Source organism: Heterodontus francisci, chromosome 7, assembly GCF_036365525.1.
Source record: "Heterodontus francisci isolate sHetFra1 chromosome 7, sHetFra1.hap1, whole genome shotgun sequence".
NCBI classification, from domain to species: domain Eukaryota; kingdom Metazoa; phylum Chordata; class Chondrichthyes; order Heterodontiformes; family Heterodontidae; genus Heterodontus; species Heterodontus francisci.
In genome coordinates this window covers 66,293,874-66,319,443 of record NC_090377.1, presented here as the reverse complement: position 1 = coordinate 66,319,443, position 25,570 = coordinate 66,293,874, and the positions used below count along the sequence as shown (strand labels likewise).

Below are 25,570 nucleotides of genomic sequence, written 5' to 3'. Positions count from 1 at the left end.
CGAAGGGCTGGTACCTTCTTTCCTTTTTTCATGTTGTTTGGTGCGGTGTATGAGTCCACCTTTCGGGCAATGACCCTGAGCTCCAAGCACCCATTGAAGCAGGCAGACTGTGGCGGGACAGAACCTTATTGACCGGGGGCTGCCCGGTTTGAGGCGGGCGGTAGCTGTCCAGTGAGGTGCAATGACCTCTCCCACCGACAAAGGCAACCCGTGGCGCCCAGTTTCTACGCCAATTTATCTGGACTTATAACCCGTAACTGCTGCCTTCCGTGTTGTTTTAGTCGCTGTGAGGCAACTATGGAGTGACCTCTCCATGGCGCATGCCTGGGCAAATTTATGGAGGTTGAGAGTTGCCCAGTCGTCAAAACCCCCCTCTCGGCCTTTCTGGTGGGGTCCAAAGGAGTGCAGGACACGACGTTTGGCACCAGTATGGCTGCAGGAACTGCCGGAAACATGCCAAAGGTGACACATGACCGCCTACGGGGTTCCGCTCCGGATTTTCTGTTAGGGTTTACTCCCTTAGCCTTGGTCCCTCCCGAGACGCCCACAAGGCAGTGGGGTTGTTGGGGCCCCTACACAGGTGTAGGATGGTGCCGGTGGGAGGAGGGGATGCAAGGGGGAGGGGTAGAGGGAGGGGGTGGGGGGGGGGGGGGTGCAGGGGAAGGGGGTGCGGGGTGAAGATGGTGCGAGGGGGGGGCGGGCTGGGACGGGGTTGTGAGGGGGTGAGCTGAGAGGGTGGAGCAGGGAAGGGGACGGGGGTGGGGGGGGGTGGAAGGGGGGTAAAGGGGGGGGGGGGGAGGGGGGGTGGAATCTGGTGCAGGTAATAAGCCATTTCCTCAGTGCCCACCATCGACGTCCGGAAAGCTCATCCACGTCCTTCGGGAGGTGAAGCATCATTTGGCAGACTTAGAGGAGATTACATTTGCTAAGGGTTTTTTTTTTTGCAGTGGTTTAAATAAAGGCATGCAGCATTGCCGACAGTGCGCTGCAGATGCTCTCCGAGCCATCTCCCGCGGGCGCTTTGAAGTTGCGGCCGGGGGGGCCGTTCGTGGATGTTTTGGGTGTTCGGGGCACCTTTTCACAGGACTTCTCTCGGGTCCCGCAGCTCCTTCTTCACCTCAATGGACTTACCGCATGCCGTGGCTGCAGACACTCTGGACTGTGAAGACAGCAGGATCGGAGATTGAAGTATCGGCAGCTGTGCTTGTCAGTTTCATCCGGATCAATTTCATTGAGAAAACAAAGAGCAGGTGTGGCTGGGGGAGGGCAGTGGGCCCAGGTAACATACACTAAACTAACTGTTAGCCTTTAGATAGGGCTAAAATGAACTTATTTAAAGAGCCAGGGGAATTTAAACAGTTTAAGAGGGCAGATTGGGGGAGAAAACGTTAGGGATGGGAGCAGATGGCCATGGATAGAGTTGAACAGCAAGGGAGCTTCCTAGGGAGCTTCCAGCCCAGGAGCCATCTTGAACTTATGTGAACGAAATACAGAGCGGGTATATACCCGACAGGAAAAAGCTCCACTTCACAGAAAAAACAGCCATGGAAAACTAAGGAAATCAGGGATGGCATAAAACAAAAAGTAATGGCTTACAAAAATGCAAAACGCAGGACAGATCCGGCCGAATGGGATCGATACAAAGACCAGCAAAGGGTCACAAAGCAGCTTATAAGAGCTACTAAAAGAGATTATGAAAGGAAACTTGCAAGGGACATCAAAATCAATAAGAAATTTTACAGTTACATAAAGGGAAAACGGGTGGTCAAGAGCAATGTAGGCCCACTAAAAGCTGAAAATGGAAATATTGTCATTGATAACGGGGTAATGGCAGACATGTTGAACAATTACTTTGCCTCAGTATTTCCAGTTGAAAAGGAGGATAACTTGCCGGAAGTCCCGAAAAAATTAATAGCCGATAGGGGACAGGGACTTAATACAACTAACGTAAGTAAATCAGTAACAAGGAAATTAATGGAACTAAAGAATGAGAAATCCCCAGAACCTGACGGTTTCCATCCGAGGGTGTTAAAGGAAGTAGGGGAGCACATTGTAGATGCCCTAACTATAGTCTTTCAGAGTTCCCTAGATTCAGGAGCGGTCCCTGTGGATTGGAAAGTTGCACATGTCACTCCACTTTTTAAGAAGAGTGAAAGGGGGAACCAAGGAAATTACAGAACAGTTAGCCTGACATCTGTGGTGGGCAAGTTGCCGGAGTCTATAATCAAGGTGACTGAACACCTAGAAAAATTTCAGTTAATCAGGGACAGCCAGCAAGGATTCATGACGGGAAGTTCATGCCTGACAAATCACATTGAATTTTTTGAAGAGGTGACTAAGGTAGTGGACAGGGGAGTGTCTATGGATGTTATTTATATGGACTTCGAGAAGGCATTTGATAAAGTCCCACATAAGAGACTGTTAACTAAGGTAGAAGCCCATGGAGTTGAGGGCAAATTATTGACATGGTTAGAAAGTTGGTTGAGTGGTAGGCGACAGGGAGTGGGGATAATGGGTAAGTACTCCGATTGGCAGGATGTGACTAGTGGTGTCCCGCAGGGATCTGTGTTGGGGGCCTCAATTATTCACATTATTCATTAACGACTTGGATAATGGCATAGTAAGTCATGGATCCAAATTTGCTGATGATACAAAGTTAGGCAGCATTGTAGACAGTCTAGATGATAGCATAAAATTGCAAAGAGATATTGACAGACTAGGTGAGTGGGCAAAACTGTGGCAGATGGATTTCAATGCGGGCAAGTGTGAAGTTATCCATTTTGGACCAAAAAAGGATAGAGCAGGGTACTTTCTAAATGGGAAGAGGTTAAGTACAGTGGATGTCCAAAGAGACTTGGGGGTTCAGGTGCATAGATCTTTAAAATGCCACGAACAAGTGCAGAAAACAATCAAAAAGGCTAATGGAATGCTAGCCTTTATATCTAGAGGATTGGAGTATAAAGACACAGAGGTTATGCTGCAGCTGTGCAATACCCTGGTTAGACCCCACTTGGAGTTCTGTGAGCAGTTCTGGGCACCACACCTTAGGAAGGAGATACTGGCCTTGGAGGGAGTGCAACGTCGGTTTACAAGAATGATACCTGGACTACAGGGGTTAAGTTACGAGGAGAGATTACACCAAACAGGCCTGTTTCCGCTAGAATTTGGAAGGTTAAGGGGTGATCTGATTGAAGTCTTCAAGATATTAACAGGAAAAAACAGGCTAGATAAAGATAAACTATTTCCACTGGTTGGCGATTCTAAAACTAGGGGGCATAGTCTAAAAATTAGGACCAGACCGTTCAGGAGAGATGTTAGGAAGCACTTCTTCACGCAAAGGGTTAAAATAAATAAAAAAAACTGCAGTTGAAGCTAGAACAGTTGTTAATTTTAAATCTGAGGTAGATAGATTTTTGTTAAGCAAAGATATTAAGGGATATGGGCCAAAGGCAGGTATATGGAGTTAGGCCGTGGATCAGCCATGATCTCATTGAATGGCAAGACAGGCTCGAGGGGCTGAATGGCCTACTCCTGTTCCTATCTTCCTATGAGGAACGAACCAGTGAATGGGTGTTACTTATTTTGTTTAGCTGAAAAAGGCGCAATATTTCTACATGTTCTTTCTGTCTGCAAAGAACAGGGCCCTATATATTAACATATGTAGCTTCCAGTAAGCGCAAATGCGTCACACTGCAAACCCTGCTGACAATCCTAAATTGGTTGTCAGCGTAATTCTTAGCACACTGAGGATTATTTAGCAAATGTTATCCAATCACGAAATCACATCTGATGTTGGACACTGTGTTTTGAGTTTTGCAAGCACAGGCTGGTTGGGTATGGCCTGTACCTCTTCCGCTGTGATACGATTGATACGATCCGCCAGTCTTTGGGACGTATGGCCTATATTCCTAGCATTACACTGGCACTGAAAGTCATATATCACATTACTCATTTGTGTGATAGGCAGGACATCTTTTTGGCTTGACGACAGCATCCTGTTAGTGGCAAACACCACACGTGTTGCTACTGCATAGTAGCAGTGTGAAACAGCTAGTTTCACCTGTTGCTCAAATTTCTGGGATACATTACCCTTCCAGGGTAATTTGAGGTAGACTGGACACTTTTCAGGGCTGAAAATGATGCCCTTAGGCCTGTTCATAAGTCAGCGTGATATACAGCGAGAAATGGTCTGATCAGGGTAGCCATTGTCACGCAGGATGTGTTTGATTCGCCCTATTTCACCATCAAGCTTGCATGGTTAGCAAATGGCTCGGGCCCTATATACGAGGTTGCCAATAAGGCCAATCTTATAGCGAGTGGAACTTTAAGAATCCCAATGCGTGTATTGACCAGTGAAGGTAGGTTTGCGGTAGACCATGGTAGAGAACCTCTTAGCAGATTTCTCAACTACTAAGTCAAGACAGCTCATCTGACTGCTCCATTTCAAAGGTGAATTTGAGTGCAGGACGGAGCCCATTAAGACATGTAAGGAAATCATTGCATGCAGCTGCGGATTCAAATATAGGAAACGTATCATCTACATATTGGAAATGTGCAAGAGGTAAAAGGTTAGGTTTCATTCCCTCAAAGACACGTTTCTCATGGAACCCAACAAAGATGTTTGCGACCTACAGGGGATCCCATGGCAACACCATCTATTTGGGCATAAATGGTGTCGTTAAAACTGAACTCAAACGCGCAAGTTGCCATGTTCTTAAGTTCAATGAATACTGATTCATGCATCGGTGGCAGGTCTGGATCACCATGACATAGTGCTGCAGCGCAAATATCTATGGCTTCCTTAAGTGGTACCTTGGTGAATAGGCTAGCAATGTCAAATGAGCACATGGACACAGCATTACTATCGATATGCAAGTCATGTATGGTCTTCACAAATGTGAAGGAATCCTTTACCGTGTATGTGGAGAACTTGCTCAAAACTGGTTGTAACAATTCGCCCAACCATTTGGCCAATTCATGTTGTGCAGAACCAGTTATAGATAAGATAGTACAAAGAGGAACATCACTTTTGTGTGTCTTGGATAGCCCATACATACGCGAACGCTGCGAGCCGTGAGGACAAACCCTGTCATATATATTACCCAGCAACTCATTGCTTTTACACAAGTCCAGCAAGCATTTTTTTAAGCTGACTTTCGAGCAAGGCTGTCCGGTCATGTCGAACAGCAGGTCCAATGGATTCAAATTTGGACCCGTCATTAAAAATGGCATGCATTTTGTTGAAAAAACCACGCTCGTTAAGGATGACTATTCCCGTCCCTTTGTCAGGTTTATTGAGGTGCATGCATGGGTTGGTCTTAAGGTCTCGCAACGCTGTCAGACATTTATGTTGTATGGGGAAATCAGATGTCATTCGACAATGGCTACCCTGATCAAATCATTTCTCACTGTATATTGCACAAAACTTATGAATGGGCCGAAGGCCGTCATTTTCAGCCCTGAAAAGTGCCCCGTCTACCTCAAATTACCCTGGAAGGGTAATGTATCCCAAAAAATTGAGCAACAGGCGAGACTAGCTGTTTCACACTGCTACAATGCAGTATCAACACATATGGTGTTCGCCACTAACAGGATGCTGCCTGCCGTCAAGCCAAAAAGACGTGCTGCCGATCACACAAATGAGTAATGTGATATATTAATTTCAATGCCAGTGTGATGCTAAGTATACAGGCCGTACGTCTCAAAGACTGGCAGATCATATCAAACAACACGTACCTTCCGCTGTTCACAACAGGCAAGGTACAAACCATACCCAACCAGCCCGTGCTTGCAAAACTCAAAACACAGTGTCCAACATCAGATGCGATTCAACGATTGGACAACATCTGTTAAATAATCCTCAGTGTGCTAAGAATTACGCTGACAACCAATTTAAGATTGTCAGTAGGGCTCGCAGTGTGACGCATTTGCGCTTTCTGGAAGCTACATATATTAATAAATAGGGCCCTGTTCTTTGCAGACAAAAAGAACAAGTAGAAACACTGCGCCTGTTTCAGCTAAACAAAATAAGTAACACCCATTCACTGGTTCATTCCTCAGGGCAATGCCTTGACCAATCAGAGTCAAACTGCCTGGTTTAAATTTCAAACAAAGCTTGGCAGTTAACTGTCAGTCACCATAAAATGGTGCATTCTCCATGGCAACATCTTGACCAATCAGCACTCTCTTCTCATAGTATAAAGTTGTTCTTTTCCCATACATTGGCATTCTTGCAGATTGTCCTGATGAGTGCAAGACAAAAAGCTTCAACAACATGTCTCTATGTTCAGCAATACTCAAATGCCTTAGAGCGCCATTTCCCAAACAAGAGCACTAAATTGACTGATTGCAAATGAATGCATATTTCCATGTTATAGAAAAGTTAACTGCTTTACTCAAACCATATTTCAAGGCAAGCAGCCAAACCCTTTACACTTTAATAGTGACATTAATCCAGGTGTTGCAATATAGCATCTATGTTTTGGGAGAATGAAAGAAGACAGAAGAAAGAGAATTTTGTACAGATACAAATGTAGAAAGCAAAGTAGAACAGGACCCTTTTTAAAAAAGGGTAGGGAAAGCAGCAGAAAGTTTAAAAAAAGGGGTAGGAAAACACAGTAACCATGCGTAGCCACTCACCTGAACAATAGTGGCTGGAGGAGCTAGAAAAAAAAGTTGAGAGACATCAGAATAAGCAATGGCTTGTTTAAGATCAACGTTATGCTATGATGTGCAGAAGTGCAGTGTATTTAATTAAGTATTTTAGTACAAAGCATTTTCAGTACAAATATTTTGATAACATTGTCTCAATTCTCTGCCATACTACATCTTGTGCACTGGAGGGCCTCAATAGTATTGTTTTCCAGTGACTGCTATAAAGTATACTCAAGGAGAATATAATTCTACATTTACTAAAAAAAAGACAATAATTTGTTGTATTTCTAGTTCTGAAAATTTTAGGAGAGGATTGAGGCTTTGCATAATTGAAGACAAAATAAAAGCTTTACAAATCATTTACTGTAAATGTCTTTTACAAATTCAATTCCTTCTAGATAAACTATGGGGTTCTGTACTGAGAATATACCCACACTGTTTTTGTTTAAATCACATGCAACCATAAATGCAACAATTTGGAGCAATCCAAATTGATGAATTATGAAATGCAACCTTTGACGTGAGATATTGTTTTATCTTTTTATTCATTTCACTATATAAAAATGCAACACTGCAAAAATAAGTGTACTTGCCTGATGTTACTTCTGTGACTGTGGTGCTAACTCCTGGCTGTTGAAGGAAAAAAAAGCAATGATGAACACAGGAAATAGGAGCAGGAGGAGGGCATTCAGTCCTTCGAGCCTGCTCCACTATTCAATAAGATCATGGATGATCTACCGCAACTTCACCTTCCCACACTATCCCAACATCCCTTAATTCCCTTAGTATGCAAAAATCTGACGATCTCCTTATTGAGATTGAGCACCCAGAGTCCTCTGGGGTACAGAGTTCCAAAGATTCACAACCCTTTGAGTGAAGAAATTTCTCCTCATGTCAGTCTTAAATGGCCGACCCTTTATTCCAAGACTGACTCCTAGTTCAAGGGACACATCCTCCCAGCATCTACCCTATCATGCCCCTTAAGAAATTTTACATTCTTCAATGAAATCACCTCTCATTCTTCTAATTTCTAGAGAATAGGGGCCTAGTCTACTCAATCTCTCCTCATAGGACAATTCCCTTATCCCAGGAGTCAATTCAGTGAACCTTCAGAGCACTCCCTCCAAGCCAAGTATATGCTTCCTTAGGTCAGGAGACAGAAATGTACACAGTACTCCAGCTGTGGTCTCACCAAAGCCCTATATAATTGCAGTAAGATGACTTCACTCTTATAAGCCAACCCCTTTGTAATAAATGCTAACATGCCATTTGCTTTCCAAATTGCTTGCTGTACCTGCAAGTTAGTTTTCTGTGATTCGTGAACAAGGACAACCAGGCCCCTCTGAATATAAACATTTCCCAGTCTCTCATCATTTAAAACATATTCTGCTTTTCTTCTTACTTCCAAGGTGGATAACTTCACTTCCCCACGTTACATTCCATCTGCCATGTTCTTGCCCAATCATTTAACCAGTTTATATCCCCTTACATCCTCCTTACAGCTTACTTTCCCACTTAGCTTTATATCGCCAGCAAACTTGGATACATTGCACTCAGTTCCCTCATCTAAGTCATTGATATAGATTGCAAATAGCTGAGGCCAAGCACTGATCTATGCAGTATCCCACTAGTTACAGTTATTTATTTCAAATTTACACTTGTAAATACATGACTATTTTACAATTTCATGGAAAATGTGCATTATAATTAATAAGGGACAATCATAGAATATTCCATCATTAAAGACAATGGACAAAAAAGATCAATAGTAGGTATGCAGAGAGGAAATATATAATGGAAGAGAAGTACCAAGAGTTAAATACAAAGGGAAAGAGAAAGCAAGCAAGCGAGCTGGGGGAGAAAGGAAGCAAAAACAGAATCAGTGATTAACACATAGGAGATCTGATTTGTTTTTAAGAAGTGCAATGCTGGAAGCTGCACTCTAGTTTTCTGGCTTACTGAACATACGTCAGCTAGCTACACAAGGAGAAAGATCTTGCTAGGTGGAATAAAAGGGGGAGATACCGTGTGTTGGATTGAACCTTCAGCGAAGCAAAGGGAAGAGAAACGACCTATTAAGCATGGGGAAGAGGAGAACCCCTATTGCAGCTAGGGGGAAGTCTTAAAGCAGAATGCTTGCTCATGTTATCAGGCCCACATAAAAACAGACCATTGTGAAATAGGAAATAAAAGATAAAGATTCGTAAAGATTAGAGTTGAAAAATAGACCAAATGTCTTCAAATAAATAATTTCAATCAGGGAGCAACTGTACAAAATATTATAGACATATTATATTAGCTAAGTACCAAGAAGACTTTGCTTGCTTTTGCTGGTGAAATAAAGGAAACAATATGTAACCTAAAGTGCTGTTGGTAATATCTTCCACAAATCATCAGTTATTTATCAAAAATTAGTAAGAATATTCTGCAGAACTTTTCTTCCTAACCTGCAATGGAAACTTTTTAAAAACAATGATAGTTTTATACAGTTTATTTCTTCTAATTTTTAGCTGTCAAAACAAAATTATGCCACATGTGATATAATAGAGAAAAGATGCAATTTAGACTGCATATGGTACACAAAAAGAGATTCACTTATTGAAAGTGAACACAATGACTATACAGATGTTTATTAGAATTTGCTATTTCTGGTGGACTCAACTGCAGAGCTTGACATAATAGGTGTATGAGCACTGAAAAGGTATTAGCGGGAAGCTATCACTTAAAGCATTTTCACAATGCCTCCCAGTATCCCTATTGCCAACAATGGTTCCAAATCTTTTCGCACCCACTTAAAACATACCCTGAAGATATACTGTTTCTGCAAAAGAACATTTGCAAAGAGTCAGGTGAATCTACGGCCATACTATATTTGGTGAACAATTCCACAGAATTCTTTAACGAGTGGCTTTAGAGGTCTTCAAAAGAAATACAACTAAAAGAGCAACAGTAACACAATGAAGACTAGAAATAACCATTCTTATTTTGTTAGATATTTGAAGAAGGTATCAACAAACACCACAAAAATAAAAAGCAAAATACTACAGATGCTGGAAATCTGAAATAAACGAAAGATCATCGACCTGAAACATTAACACTGTTTCTTGCTGAACAGATGCTGAGTATTTCCAGCATTCTCTGTTTTTATTACCACAAAAATAAAGATATTTTACCGGAGGTGCACTTGCTTGTATGGGGGCAGTTGGCATACGAGACATCATCATTCCTGCCATCATGGGAGGCATCATTCCTGGCATCTTCAAAATATAATAGGTAAAGGGATTAAAACATTTATATTTAGGTCTTTAACCAAAAGAACGACTGAATTTGCAGACCAACTATGACATACCAGGGTGATTCATTGTTACCACAAAAAGAGTTACCTGTCCCATTGGTGGTCCAGCCATTGGAGGAATCATTGGTGGCATCATGCCTGGTGGCAAAGGTGGCATATTTGGTGGTCTCTGGCCAATGGGTGGGATGCCCATAGGTGGAAATGGTGGAGGCATACCAGGCGGTCCCATCTTAAGAAAATGGCATTGATATATTTCATCAGTAATACTACAAAAGGCAAAAAAAACCTGCAGCTAACACCACCTTGCATCACTACTTACAAATGGTGGTGGAATCATGGGAGGGGCATTTCCAAAAGATGCTGGTTGTCCTGGTCCATTTGATGTATCTGATGTTGACTGATATAAAACAAAACAAGATCAATTATGCACATTTATATGGGAAATAAATCAATATAGCATGACTTTTAAACCATAAATTACATCGGCATTTTTTTTTACCAGTTTCACTGGATTATGCCTGATTATATCACTGTTTGTCTCAATGATATGTATTGACATTTTAAGTCAAAATGCGCATTATTGTTAGCGTAATCAGTCTGCAATACCCACATTAGCTTACTGTGCAACATGTCCACTGTAATCCAAAATGGTAGTCAAATGACTGGCTCAATGAAGCGCTGCAGTCAACCTGCATTTTGGGTATAAAACAGAATCACAAAAGACACTTTCAAGGTATCTAACTGCTGCAACAAATCAAAGAACCATTCAAATATGATGGTTTATAGTCTGTGTTCATTATCATGATTCAACGTTAACTCTGTTTCTCTCTCCGCAGATGCTACCTGACCTGAGTATTTCCAGCATTTTCTGTTTCTATTTCAGATTTCCAGCATTTTCTGTTTCTATTTCAGATTTCCAGCACTCTCAGTATTTTGCTTTTGATGTAATACTACAGCCCTGTTTCTGAGCCCGCGACTCAGAATGTTAAATAATCGGTACACAGATGAAGCTGTGGAGCCTAGTAACCCATCAATAGATAAACAAGCCAACTGTTAGAAACTCTGGATTCAAAACTTGTTTTTGTTTGGAGGTTGGAACTCAGATTTGGCAACTTCTTCTCGAAGTAATATTTAATAGAACGTCTTTTCAGATGTCAGGAGACTTAAGTGAGCCCCATGAAAATCAAGCAACTGTAGATCTCGCTTATCACATGATCTCATGATATCCCAGCAGCAGCAGAGAATTGGAAAACACCAAAATTCAGACAATATTAAACTTTTCATCTGGACCTGCAATTGCTCATCAAGTACACTGCACCTCCTCTCTTTTTTAACTTGTTATGTTCATTGTGTTTAATTGTATGCAGGTGGTGGGCATTCAATTTAAACCCCCCCCCCCCCCCACCCCCCCCACCCACCATAAATAGACAGAGACTAAAACTGTGGTTGTTGGGTTCGGAGGTATATGCTTGTAATGTGTAACTCTAAATAAATACAAAAGTGTGTGAAGATTGGTTCCAGTTCTATCCTTCACCGGCTTTCTGGAATAGAACATCCTTTAGGATACTCCTTAAATCCCACTACTCTGACAAAGATTTTGGTCACCCCTCCTAATCTTTCCTTCTTTGGCCAGGTGTCCATTTTGCTTTATATCACTTCAGTGCCTTGGCATGATTTTTTATATTATAGGTATTATATGACTGCACATTGTTGCTGTAAAGCACTGTATATTCATTTGAAACATTTAATTCTATATAAACCAACAAAAGCTTTAAATAAAAATGCATAAACACCAAAGGACTTTACATCTAGTAACAATTACTTAATTTGACCCACTTGCAAGGGCCAAACTAAACAGCATTCTAAGAAAGCATTAATAACTATTACCACTTTATTGTAATAGCCTTAATGCAAAACCCTGTAAACCATAACTGACAAATAATTCGAGGATGGAGATTGAATACACATTTTTTACATTGATAGATATCCTTCTATTACTAAATAAATACCCACCAGTCTAAAGATTAGAATTTTCCACTCTTGTCCTACTCACGCTATTGTAACATATATCAAATACATTGGCTTATAACAGCTGCTTTACTTTCAGTAATCAGTACATAAAGTGCAGGTATGAAAAACTGATTAAAATTTTCCATATAATATGCATCAACTCACACAAATAATCCAAACATTATTCTTAAATTGATAATTTTCTAATTGTGCAATTCAATTAATCAAAATAAATAGGTCTCTTTAAGTCAGCTACTAGATCTATACTCCGAATGTTGGGAAGCTTGCCCACCCCCAGAGAGGGCCTCACATGTTAAGTGTACTTTGCAGCCTTCTGAACCACTTTTACACCAACCAACGAGGGTGCATATCGCCGATTCCCAAATCAAGGGTCTCTTGCACCCAGCAGGGACTCTAAAATAAACTTGCTAGATTCGCTAAGACTACACTGGGATTGGCTCCAGGTACACAAGACTCACACTGGCAAATGGCAGTGTATAAACCCTCGAAGGTCAATGTTAAAGCAGCTCAGGTTACACTGCACTGATGTAAACAGACTTCCGGACACCGACGTGATGCGATCTTAGGAGGGCTACCAGATCTGGAATAAAATCCAAATACATTGAGGGGGGAAAACTGAAGATTAAAAATTCCATGAGAGATTTCATTGAAAGTTACCAGTATTGGAAAGTAAATTCTCCAAAACCTCAGGAAAGGTGTGAAACTTCATCAAAAGGTAAAAACAAAAGTGAACATAAGGCGGCATGAATAACTTAAATCTGAAAGAAAACCTAAGAAAATTCATCACAAATGACAGCTGATTAAAGTCAAATTGAAAGTACTTGAGATGACCAAAATTTAAATGCTGCCAGTGAACTGAACCAGAGTTTAAAAAGATACCATCTGTGAATAGTAAAAGTTAAAAAGCACAGCCACCAATTACCTAAATGATAATAAGCACTGAATGATAACTACCTCCAATTATTCACAAGGGAAGGCAGGTAAACGGGGAGGTGGGATGGGGGGAGTTAATAATTTTGGTATAAATGAGATGCAAGTTCTGGACAGGCTAAAAATAAACAGCAAATCCACAGCCCTGAATTCTCAGGGTGTTGCCTTCATTTAAAGGGGCTGGAATACAAAGAGAAGGAAGTTATGCCTTAGTTTTACAAGGCCTTGGTCAAACCCCAACTGGAGCACTGCATTCAGTACTGGCCACCACATCTCAGATTGGATATTGGCCTTGGAGATTTACATAGAGCTTAGAGAGTTGAATTGAAGACAAGTTTCATAAACTTACCTCGTATAGGAGATTGAAAGGTGATCTGATGGAGGTGTTTAAAATGTTAAAAGGATTTGATAGGGTAGAAACAGAGAAACCAGGGAAGCAAGAGGACATAATCTTTGTCAAAGTAATTAGAGTAAAATTAGAGCTAGGCCATTCAGGAGTGAAATCAGGAAGAACCTTTTCACACAAAGAGTCACAAAATTTAGAACTCTCCTCAAAAGGCTGTGGATACTGTAACAATTAGAGCTTTGTAGGATGAAATATAGATTTCTGTTAGGTATGGGTATCAAGAGATATGAAGCAAAAGCAGGAAAATGAGCTGAAGTGCAGCCATAACCTAATTGAATGGTGGAACAGGCCTGAGGGACTAAATAGCCTACTTCTACTCCTCAAGGCATCCCAAAGTGCTTTACAGCTGATTAAGAACTTTGGAAATGTAGTCACTGTTTTAAGGTAGGAAAATACAGCAGCCATTTTGCATGCAGCAAGGTCATACCAACAGCCATGTGATATTAGGTTTTTAGTGATGAATATTGCCCAGGATGCTGCTCTTCTTCAAATATTGCCATGAAATCGTTTACGTCAACCTGAAGAGGCAGAGAGGGCCTTGGTTTAATGTTTCATTGAATGATGAATGAAGGAGACTCAGAAGATTTGTGAGGCTCTGACAGGTTCCATGAAGAAGTCACTGGAGACTGGGGAGGTACTAGCAGATACTAACTGACAAATATGGTCTCCATGTTCAAACATGTGTAAAATAATTGAATTTATCAGAAATAAACCTGAAGGCTATGTATGCAACACCTTAGTAAACAGTATTCAGATTGATTATGGGGTAGATCCTGCCTGACCTACCTCCTTAATTTCTTTAAGGAAGTGACATTCTAAGTGCTAAGCCATATAAAATTGTACATACATTTCCAGATGGTGTAGAAAAACAATCCCAAATAAATATTAGTCTCAAAGCTATGGTAAATCTTGGGTATAGATAGCAAAAGGCTGATGGGTAGAAAATGGGTACTTGTCAGGGACATTATGTCAAAGTGGGTTGGAGGAGTACAAGTGGGGTGCCCCAGGGAAAAGTACTGGGACTGCTACTGTTTGCAATTTATAACAATGACTTGGACTCAGGAACGCAATGCAAATTGATTGCATTTTCAGATGATCTTATTGATGCATGCGAGATATTTCAAGTATAATTTGAAAATTACATTAAATCAAACAATTACATCTTGGTCCAAATCGTCTCTGTTGCTTGTGAGAGTAGAAAAGTTGTAAAGTAGTAATGGCCAACTTAGGACATACACAGGAAGTTATTCACAATTAATGAACAACACTTTGAATTGAGTCCTGGATGCAGCAGTGGGATCAACTGGATGTCAGAGTCATAACAGCACAGAAGGAGGCCATTCAGCCAATCGAGTCCATGTAGCCTCTCTATAGAGAAATCCAATAGTTTCATTCCTTAACTTGATCCCCTTAGCCCTGCAAGTTTATTTCCCTCAAGTGCCTATCCAATTTCCTTTTGAAATTATTTATCTTCTCCGCTTCCACCACACTCGTAGGCAGTGAGCTCCAGGCTATCACTCACTCCGCAAAATAAAGTTCTTCACGTACCCCCTGCAGCTCTTGCCCAAAATCTTAAATCGATGTCCTTGAGTCCTTGTACCATCAGCTAACAGGAACAAATTTTATACCCAATCCAAACCTGTCATAATCACGTACATCTCTATCAAATCTTCCTTCAATCTCCACTGCTCCAAGGAGAACAACACCAGCTTTTCAAATTTAACCTTGTAAAAAAATTCCTCATCCCCGGAACCATTCTGGTAAATCTCCTCTGCACCCTCTCAAGGACCCTCACATCCTTCCTAAAGTATGGTGACCAGAACTGAATACAATACTCTAGTTGTGGCCTAACCAGAGCTTTATAAAGGTACAGCATAACTTCTCTGCTTTTGTACTCGATACCTCTATTTATGAAGACCAAGATCGCATATGCTTTGCTCAGTGCTCTCGCAATAAGTCCTGCCATCTTCAAAGATCTATGAGGTGAGGTGAGAGTGATTGCCCTTGACATCAAGGCAGCATTAGACCAGGTGTGGCACCAAGGAGCCCTAGTAAAATTGAAGTCAATGGGAATTGGGGTAAATCTCTCCACTGATTAGAGTCATACCTAGCACTGAGGAAGATGGTTGTGGTTGTTGGAGGTCAATCATCTCAGCCCCAGGACAGTGCTGCAGGAGTTCCTCAGAGTAGTGTCCTGAGGAACATCAGCTCCTGATGATGTTGGAGCTGCCAACATCTTCAGCTGCTTCATCAATGACCTGCCCTCCATCATAAGGTCACAAGTGGGGATGTTCACTGATAATTGTATGATGTTCAGTACCATTCGCAACTCCTCAGATACTGAAGCAGCCCGTGTCCAGATACAGCAAAACCTGGACAACATCCAGGCTTGGGCTGATAAGTGGCAAGTAACATTCGTGCCACACAAGCGTCAGGCAATGATAATCTCCAACGAAAGAGAATCTAACCATCTCCCCTTGACATTCAATGGCATTACCATCGCTGAATCCCTCACTATCAACATCCTGGGAGTTACCATTGACCCGAAACATAATTGGAGCAGCCACATAAATACTGTGTCCACAACAGCAGGTCAGAGGCTGGGAATTCTACAGCAAGCAACCCACCTCCTGACTCCCCAAAGCCTGTCCACCATCTTCAAGGCACAAGTCAGGAGTGTGATGGATTACTCTCCACTTGCCTGGACGAGTGCAGCTCCAACAACACTCAAGAAGCTCAACAACATTCAGGACAAAGCAGCCCCCTTGCTTGGCACCCCATCCATCACCTTAAACATTCACTCCCTCCACACCGGCACACAGTGTGTACCATCTACAAGATGCACTGCAGCAACTCACCACGCCTCCTTTGACAGCACCTTCCAAACCCGCAACCTTTTCCACCTAGAAGGACAAGGGCAGCAGATGTGTAGAAACACTACCATCTTCAAGTTCCCCTCCGAGCCATACACCATCCTGACTTGGAAATATATTGCCGTTCCTTCACTGTCGTCGGATTAAAATCCTGGAATTCTCTCCCTAGCAGCACTGCAGGTGTACCCACCCCAGAGGGATTGCAGCGGTTCAAGGCAGCTTACCACCACCTTCTCAAGGGCAATTAGGGATGGGCAACCAATGCTGGTCTTGCCAGCGACGTCCACATCCCATGAAACAAATTTTTAAAAATTTGAACCCCCTCCCAGTTCCCTCTGTCCCTCTACACTCTTCAGAACTGTGCCATTAAGTCTATATTGCCTCTCCCTATCCATTTCCGTGCATTAAATTCCATCGGTCACTTGCCTGCCCATTCTGCTAGCCTATCTATGTCCTGGTGCAATCGATTAGGATCATCACAGTCTGCCACACCTCCAAGTTTGGCATCATCGGCAAATTTTGAAATTTTACTCGCTATTACAATATCCAAATCATTTACATGTAACTAAAAAAACACTGAACCTTGGGGAACACCACTGTCTACCATCTTTCAGTCTAAAAAAATAAACATTTACCATGAGTTGCTGTTTTCTGTCTCTAAGCCAATTTTTGTTAATCCAAGATGATGCTGACCCTCCTATTCCATGAGCATCTATTTTGTTAACCAGCCTTTTATATGGTACTTTGTCAAAGGCGTTCTTAAAATCCATATAGACAACATCCATTGCTCTCCCTTCATCAACATTCTTTGTTACTTCATCAAAAAAAACGTATTAGATGAGTCTAACACAATCTGCCTTTAACAAACCCATGCTGGCTCTCCCTTATCAACTCAAACCTCTCTGAGTGCCTGTTGATTTTTTTCCCCATTATTGTTTCTAAAACCTTGCCCATCACTGACGTTAAACTGACCGGCCAGTAGTTACTATGAATGTCTTTACACCCTTTCTTGAATAAGGGTGTCACATTTGTCACTCTCCAAACCTCTGGCACCTCCCTCGTACCCAGGGAAGCAATGGCAAGCCCTTCCACTATCTCCACTCCCTCTTCCTTTAACAAACCGGGATGCAAGCCAATTGGACCAGGCGACTTATCCATTCTAAGCATAATCAGCCTTTCCAAGACATCCTGCCCATCAACTTTCACCTCATCCATTACTCTGCTTCTAGTGATATTTTACAAACATATGAATTAGGAGCAGGAGTAGGCCACTCGACCCCTCGAGCTGCTCCACCATTCAGTAAGTTCATGGCTGAACTGATTACTCCACATTTCCACCTACCACCGATAACCTTACATCCCCTTGCTTATCAAGAATCTATCTACATCTGTCTTAAAAATATTCTAAGACTCTGCTTCCACTGCCTTTTGAGGAAGAGAATTCCAAAGACTCACGACCCTCTGAGAAAAAATTTCTCCTCATCTCTGTCTTAATTGGGTGACTCCTTATTGTTAAACAGTAATCCCTAGTTCGAGATTCTCCCACAAAGGGAAACATCCTTTCCACATTCACCCTGTCAAGACCCCTCAGGATCTCATATGTTTCAATCAGGTCGTCTCTTACTCTTCTAAATTCCAGTAGATTCAAGTACGACAGGCCACCCATTCCAGGTATTAGTCTAGTAAACCTTCTCTGTACTGCCTCCAACACATTTACATCCTTCCTTAAATAAGGAGACCAGTACTGTACACCGTACTCCAGATGTGATCTCACCAATGCCCTGTATAGCTGAAGCATAACCTCCCTACTTTTGTACTCAATTCCCCTCGTGATAAACAATAACATTCTATTAGCTTTCCTAATTACATGCTGTACCTGCATACTAACCTTTTGTAATTCATGCATTAGGACACCAAGATCCCTCTGCATCCTCTCACCATTTAGATAATATGCTTCTTTTTTATTCTTCCTGCCAAAGTGGACAATTTCACGCTTTCCCACATTATACACCATTTGCCAGATCTTTGCCCACTCACTTAACCTATCTATATCCCTTTGCAGCTTCCTTATGTCTTCTTCACAAGTTACTTTCCTACCTATCTTCGTGTCATCAGCAAATTTAGCAACCATACTTGCAGTCCCTTCGTCTAAGTCATTTATATAAATTGAGGCCCCAGCACAGATCCCTGTGGCACACCACTTGTTACATCTTGCCAACCAGAAAATGACCCATTTATGCCTACTCTCTGTTTTCTGTTAGCTACTCAATCTTCTATCCATGCCAATATGTTACCACCAACACCATGAGCTTTTATTTTCTGCAATAACCTTTGATGTGGTACCTTATCAAATGCCTTCTGGAAATCTATGTACAATACATTCACCGGTTCCCCTTTATCCACAGCACATGTAACTCCCTCAAAGAACTCCAATAAATTGGTTAAACCGGATTTTCCTTTCATAAAACCATGTTGACTCTGCATGATTACCTTGAATTTTTCTAAATGCCCTGCTATAATATTTTTAATAATAGCTTCTAACATTTTTCCTAAAACAGTGTTAAGCTAACTGGCCTCTAGTTTCTTGCTTTCTGTCTCACTCCCTTTTTGAATAAAGGAGTTACATTCACTATTTTCCAATCTAACGGAACCTTCCTGAATCTAGGGAATTTTGGAAAATTAAAACTAACACATCAACTATCTCACTAGCGACTTCTTTTAACACCCTAGGATGACGTCCATCAGGACCCGGGGACTTGTCAGCCCGCAGCTCCAACAATTTGTTCAGTACCACTTCCCTGGTGATTGTAATTTTCTTGAGTTCCTCCCTTCCATTTCCTGACTTACAGCTAATTTTGGGATGTTACTTGTATCCTCTATAGTGAAGACTGTTGCAAAATATCTGTTCAATTCATCTGCTATCTCCTTATTATCCATTATTAATTCCCCAGACTCACTTTTTACAGGACTAATGCTCATTTTGTTAACTCTTTTTTTAAATACATGTAGAAACTCTTATCTGTCTTTATATTTCTAGCTAACTTTCTCTCATACTCTAATTTTACCTTCCTTATCAATCTTTTAGGCCTTCTTGGCTGTTTTTTCATATTCTGTCCAATCTTATGACCTGCCTCCCATCTTTGTGCAATTATAGGCTTTTAAGTTTGATACTATCTTTAACTGTTTTACTTAACCACGGATGGCAGGTTCTCCCCTTGGAATTTTTCTTTCTCATTGAAACGTATCTACTATGTATTCTGAAATATCCCCTTAAATGTCTGCCACTGATCTCTATTGACCTATCCTTTAACCTGATATGCCAGCTCACTTTAGCTAGCTCTGCTTTCATGTCCTCATAATTGCCCATATTTAAGTTTAAAATACTAGTCTTGGACCTATTCTTCTCTCCCTCAAACTGAATGTAAAATTCAATCATATTATGATCACTGCTACCGAGGGGCGCCTTAACCATGAGGTCATTAATTATTCCTATCTCGTGCACAACACCAGGTCTAGTATAGCCTGCTCTCTGGTTGGCTCCAGAACGTATTGTTCAAAGAAATTATCCCAAAAACATTCTATGTACTCTTCATCTAGGCTACCTCTGTCCATCTGATTTTTCCAGTCTATACGTAGGTTAGAGTTCCCCATAATTATCCATGTACCTTTCTGACAAGCTGCCATTATTTCTTCCTTTATATCCTGTCCCAGTGTGGTTAATGTTAGGTGGCTTTTACACCACTCCCACAAGTAACTTCAAAGAACAAAGAACAGTACAGGAACAGGCCATTCGGCCCTCCAAGCCTGCACCGATCTTGATGCCTGTCTAAACTAAAACCTTCTGCACTTCCGGGGACTGTATCCCTCTATTCCCATCCTATTCATGTCTTTGTCAAGATGCCTCTTAAACGTCGCTATCGTACCTGCTTCTACCACCTCCCCCGGCAGCATGTTCCAGGCACTCACCACCCTCTGTGTAAAGAACTTGCCTCGCACATCCCCTCTAAACTTTGCCCCTCGCACCTTAAACCTATGTCCCCTAGTAACTGACTCTTCCACCCTGGGAAAAAGCTTCTGACTATCCACTCTGTCCATGCCACTCATAACTTTGTAAACCTCTATCATGTCGCCCCTCCACCTCCGTCATTCCAGTGAAAACAATCCGAGTTTATCCAACCTCTCCTCATTGCTAATGCCCTCCAGACCAGGCAACATCCTGGTAAACCTCTTCTGTACCCTCTCCAAAGTCTCCACGTCCTTCTGGTCGTGTGGCGACCAGAATTGCACGCAATATTCTAAGTGTGCCCTAAGGTTCTGTACAGCTGCAGCATGACTTACCAATTTTTATACTCTATGCCCCAACCGATGAAGGCAAGCATGCCGTATGCCTTCTTGTCTTCCTTATCCACCTGCGTTGCCACTTTCAGTGACCTGTGGACCTGTACGCCCAGATCTCTCTGCCTGTCAATACTCCTAAGGGTACTGCCATTTACTGTACACTTCCCACCTGTATTAGATCTTCCAAAATGCATTACCTCACATTTGTCCGGATTAAACTCCATCTGCCACTTCTCCGCCCAAGTCTCCAACCGATCTATATCCTGCTGTATCCTCTGACAATCCTCATCACTATCCGCAATTCCACCAACCTTTGTGTTTTTCGCAAACTTACTAATCAGACCAGCTACATTTTCCTCCAAATCATTTATATATAATACAAACAGCAAAGGTCCCAGCACTGATCCCTGCGGAACACCACTAGTCACATCCCTCCATTCAGAAAAGCACCCTTCCACTGCTACCCTCTGTCTTCTATGACCGAGCCAGTTCTGTATCCATCTTGCCAGCTCACCTCTGATCCCGTGTGACTTCACCTTTTGTACCAGTCTGCCATGAGGGACTTCTTGCATTTATAATTTCTCATTTCTATCCAAACTGCTTGTACATTCTGGTCTCCTGAACTTAGGTCACCTCCCTCTATTGCACTAATACCATCATTAATTAACAGAGCTACCCCTCCACCTTTTCCTAGCTTCCTGTCCTTCCTAAATGCCATGTATCCTTCAATATTCAAGTCCAAATCTATGTCCTCCTGCAGCCATGTCTCTGTCATGGCTATCAAATCGTACTTATTTATTTCTATTTGTGCTCTCAATTCATCTGTTTTGTTTTGAATGCTACGTGAGTTCAGATACAGTGCCTTTAGCTGTGTCCTTTTATTATTTTTGTAACCTCTAGCCTTATCAGTTGATTTACTTAGATTTGTACGCTCTGTCTCTTCCTGCCACATCTGTTTATCATTTCCCATATTAATACCTTTCTCTCTTGCCTTGTCTCTACTGTTTGGTTTACCATATCTTCCAAATTTGATCCCTTGCCCCCACTACTCAGTTTAAAACCCTCTCTACTTCCCTAGTTATGCAGCTTTTGTCAGCATCCTCTTCCTCAGTAAACACTGATACAAAGTACTCATTATTCTAGCCTTGCCCTGCACCTTAGTCCCTAATAGGCTCCACCTCACCTCCTTATATGCATTTTCTATTTACATTCTGGTAGAAGATATTTGGGTTCCCTTTTATGTTAAATGCTATTCTATTCTCATATTGTCTCTTTGCCAGTCATATTTTCCTCTTCACTTCCCCTCTCAACTTAGCGTATTTGGCCTGGCTCTCACTTGTAGAATTCACCTGACATGCACCCCCTTTTTTTGTTTTATCATATTTTCGATCTCCCTCATCATCCAAGGAGTCCTGGCTTTGGTTCCCTTACCGTGCACCCTTGTTGGAATGTACCTAGCCTGTACCTGAAATACCTCCTCCTTAAAGATCACCACTTGCTCCATTACAGTTTTTTCTATCTTTCTTCAGTTTAATTTTACCTTGGCTAGATCCCCTCTCATCCCACTGAAGTCAGTACACTTTCAATTTAGAAGGTCTACTGCAGATTGTTCCTTGCTCTTCGCCATTACTAATCTAAACCTCATAACACAATGATCACTCTTACCCAAGTGCTCCCCCACCGACACTTGATCCACTTGGCCCACCATATTTTCCAGCACCAGATCAGCAATGCCTCGTTCCTAACTGGACCAAGAACCTACTGGTCAAGGAAGCTCTTCTGAACACATTTTAGAAATTCCTCCCCCATCCTTTCCCTTTATTCTAACATTATTCCAATTTATATTTGGATAATTAAAGTCCCCCAATATCACCACTCTATAGTTCCTGCACATTTTTGTGACTTCCCTGCAGATTTGTTCCTCTATTGCTCTGTCTCATTATTTGGAGGTCTATACAATACCCTCCACAGGATGATCATCTCCTTTTTGCTTCTCAACTCTAACCAAATAGATTCTGTCTTTGTCCCCTCAAGGGTATCTTCTCCTTCCAGCACAACAATGTCTTCCCTAATCAGTACTGCCACCCCACCTCCCTTTTCTGCTTCCCTATCTTTTCTCAACACTTTGTATTCTTGAATATTAAGCGCCCAGTCCTCACCAATTTTAAGCCACGTTTCCGTTATTGCCAACACATTCACTCCTTTATGCACCTGTTCCTCTTTTTCAATATCCTGGTGCCACCTCCCCGCCAATTTAGTTTAAACCCTTCCCAACCACACTAGTGAACCTCCCCGCAAGGACATTGGTTCCTGACCTGTTAAGGTGCAACGCATTCCTTTTGAATAGGTGCCTTCTGCCCCACTGGTCCCAACGTCCCAAGAATCCAAAGCCCTCCCTCCTGTACCATGCCTCAAGTGATGTTGCATTGAGGAAATTTTAGATCAATTTCGGATGGATGATCAGTCGAATAGCCTTCTTATTCTGCATCATCTTGTGAAAAGTGGAGTGTAAATGCACTCGAAGTTTGCATTTACGCACTATTTTTTAGTATACTGACTCAGTCCAGTGCACTGTGAAATATTGGACAATCTCTTAGCACTTCTGGCCTGATTTGTTGAGCTGGTTACTATAAATTACTGATATGCAAGTGTGCTGAATACTACAATACCTTGATTTTATATAGTATCTTTAATACAGTAATTAGTCCCAAGAAACAACACAGGAGCATAATCAGACAAAAATTCACACCAAGCCAGAGGAGACATTAGGACAGGTGACTAAATGTTTGATCAAAGAGATAAGTTTTAAAACAAGTCTCAATGGAAAGAAGAGAGGTGGAAAGGCAAAGAGGCTCATGGAGGGAATATAAGACTTTAGGACCGAGACAGCTGAAATAGTAGCTGCCAATGATGGGGCAAAGGAAGTGGTTGGGGTTGTACATTACAAACAATTATATGCAAACTATGATAGTCACTGTCTATGTATATATGCATTCTAGCTGGACATTTACTACCATACTACTTTTTATATACACATAAATATACACCTCAATTGTACATTTGTTCAGTACAGTAAGATATATCAATTTACAGTATGTCGACAAAGATTATTTTGATCAGTTTGAACCATATTAGATACATGGTTTATTTTCATCCATTTCAACTTTCCATAAACTTTTATCTCTACATTTACCACAAAAGTTAGAAAATTATAACAAATTAATTCTGAACATGTTGTATACTAATTTGGCACGAGCAATAGGGGCTTCAGACAGTGGAGATCTGCACATTTTATTTTGCCACTTTATATCACCTGGATCCTCGGCTCGTTACTGAGTTCAGGGGATCGCTTTACACACCCTGTTGCTAACACTTGTATTTTCATTTATTATAAAATAAACGACAGAGTGAAGATTGTAAATTTCCGTGTAGCAATGTGACTAAGATCCAGTTGAACTGACTCTGATTTTCACCAACACCCCACCCCAGATTTCCCTATTCATTCATAATTGCACAAAGCCGGTTCACCGCTTGTTAAATTCCGAAGCGCCGCGCCCGTCCAGCCGACTGGATGAATGGACACAGCGAGCGAGGAAGCGAGTGATCGGGGGCTCCAACGCGGCCTCCTCACTCCCCGCCATCCACCCGCCTCTCACTACACGCGCCCATATTGCAGGTCCCTGTGCGGCCCAGTCACAGAAAGGAAGCCTAGCCGCTAGCAGCAGCACCCGGGATCTGGTGAGGCTGTGAGCCGAACCCCCGGCTCAGGTCCAACAATGGCCCCGCTCTGCGCGCTCCAGCTCCCGCACTCACCATGTTCTCGCTCCGGCGCGGCCCTGGAGACGCACAGCAGCAACGCGCGATCCGACTGGCTCAACCCGGCGGGGCAAGGGCCAAAGGTCACAGATTACCGTGCAGCCAAACACCAACCCTCTTCCCCGCAACCGTCGCACTGATTGACAGCACGCTGCATCAATCACAGGGCGGTACTGTCCCCATTCCCTCCTCTTGATTAGATGGAGATGGATGGAGGCGGGACGTTCAGTAGCAGGTTAGATTGACCCTGAGCAATAGTGGGGTGACGCGGAGAGTCAGGTTTGTGGAGGAGGGTGTGGTGCTGATCTCTGTCTGTGAAGGGGGAGGGTAGGAGCTTTAGTTTCCTCCAGAGAGGTGCTCCTGGGTTTAACGTTTCCATCGGGTGCTGCTCAGCGCATTCAATTCCTGTTGTCGGATTCTCCCTAGTTGTTTGGGAAATAACATCGTCAATGCCGCGGTTAGTGAAGCGAAATGCAGTGCCCGCTTCTTTTCGCGGTGCTCGGGCAGAGGGTGGGGATGCGGTGACCTGCAAACTGGGGGAAGAGCCCATGGAAGTCGATGCGCCCAGTACTTGTGGACAGAAGGATTTCGTTAACGCCGCTGTATCGGTGCAGAGTAACACGACGAGGCAAAGCTGGGTGCTGGCGCCGCGGATGTACGTTAATTCTTGGAGTAACAAGTGGCCGGCCCGAGTCTGTTCAATGTTGTGTTGCATCGTAATGATCTCGTTCGTTGCATTTCTTCTAGCGATTATGTACATAATCTTCAAAGGTACTGTTTATTATGCAACTGATTCTTTGTGGAAACTTTAAAAGTTCGCTCACGTTGGACTCTATAAGTTACGTTCAACTTTATCGTTTTAAAATGTGGTTGCAGATTTGCGTTGGGACAAGGAAAACAGTGAGGATGGTGTCAAGACTGGTATTTTAGGTAATGATACTTTGAAATTGATATTTTTAAATATATCCGTTTACATGTGGTATGTGTGGGTCTGTGTTTACAGCTGAACTTTGCTTGTTTCAGGTCTTTGGAGTTCTTTGATTTTGGCCTTGATGGCTGGCTTGTCATGTTGCAGTTTCTCCTGGACGTTGACGTATTTTGATTCATTTGAACCGGGGATGTTTCCACCAACACCCCTGTCGCCTGCTCGATTTAGGTAAATCATTTTTAATATTAAATATAGATTTAAAACTAATTGATTTGCTGATGAACTTATAGTTTGCATAT

At 42.2% G+C, this 25,570-nt stretch overlaps 2 protein-coding genes across 5 annotated transcripts in view; one reads left to right on the top strand and one right to left on the bottom strand.

The window, feature by feature from the left end:
• Nucleotides 1-24,443, bottom strand: part of prpf40a (PRP40 pre-mRNA processing factor 40 homolog A) — a 101,037-nt gene extending 76,594 nt beyond the window's left edge. For 2 of the 3 annotated variants that reach the window (XM_068035316.1, XM_068035318.1), the window contains exons 1-6: nucleotides 24,341-24,443; nucleotides 10,269-10,346; nucleotides 10,038-10,178; nucleotides 9,828-9,911; nucleotides 7,248-7,284; nucleotides 6,640-6,662 (exon numbers count right to left, since the gene is read on the bottom strand). In XM_068035316.1, coding sequence (XP_067891417.1) covers nucleotides 6,640-6,662; nucleotides 7,248-7,284; nucleotides 9,828-9,911; nucleotides 10,038-10,178; nucleotides 10,269-10,346; nucleotides 24,341-24,343 — 366 coding nt within the window. In that variant the 5' untranslated portion in view covers nucleotides 24,344-24,443. Of the gene's footprint in view, nucleotides 1-6,639; nucleotides 6,663-7,247; nucleotides 7,285-9,827; nucleotides 9,912-10,037; nucleotides 10,179-10,268; nucleotides 10,347-10,559; nucleotides 10,639-24,340 lie in introns of all 3 variants that reach the window. The other variant, XM_068035317.1, reaches the window with a different exon arrangement.
• Nucleotides 24,444-24,582: 139 nt separating this feature from the next.
• The window catches only part of arl6ip6 (ADP-ribosylation factor-like 6 interacting protein 6), a 53,002-nt gene continuing 52,014 nt past the window's right edge, over nucleotides 24,583-25,570 (top strand). The window contains exons 1-3 of one of the 2 annotated variants that reach the window (XM_068035319.1): nucleotides 24,583-25,114; nucleotides 25,220-25,273; nucleotides 25,367-25,499. In XM_068035319.1, the coding sequence (XP_067891420.1) occupies nucleotides 24,793-25,114; nucleotides 25,220-25,273; nucleotides 25,367-25,499 (509 nt within the window). In that variant the 5' untranslated portion in view covers nucleotides 24,583-24,792. The remainder of the gene's footprint in view (nucleotides 25,115-25,219; nucleotides 25,274-25,366; nucleotides 25,500-25,570) is intronic. The other variant, XM_068035320.1, reaches the window with a different exon arrangement.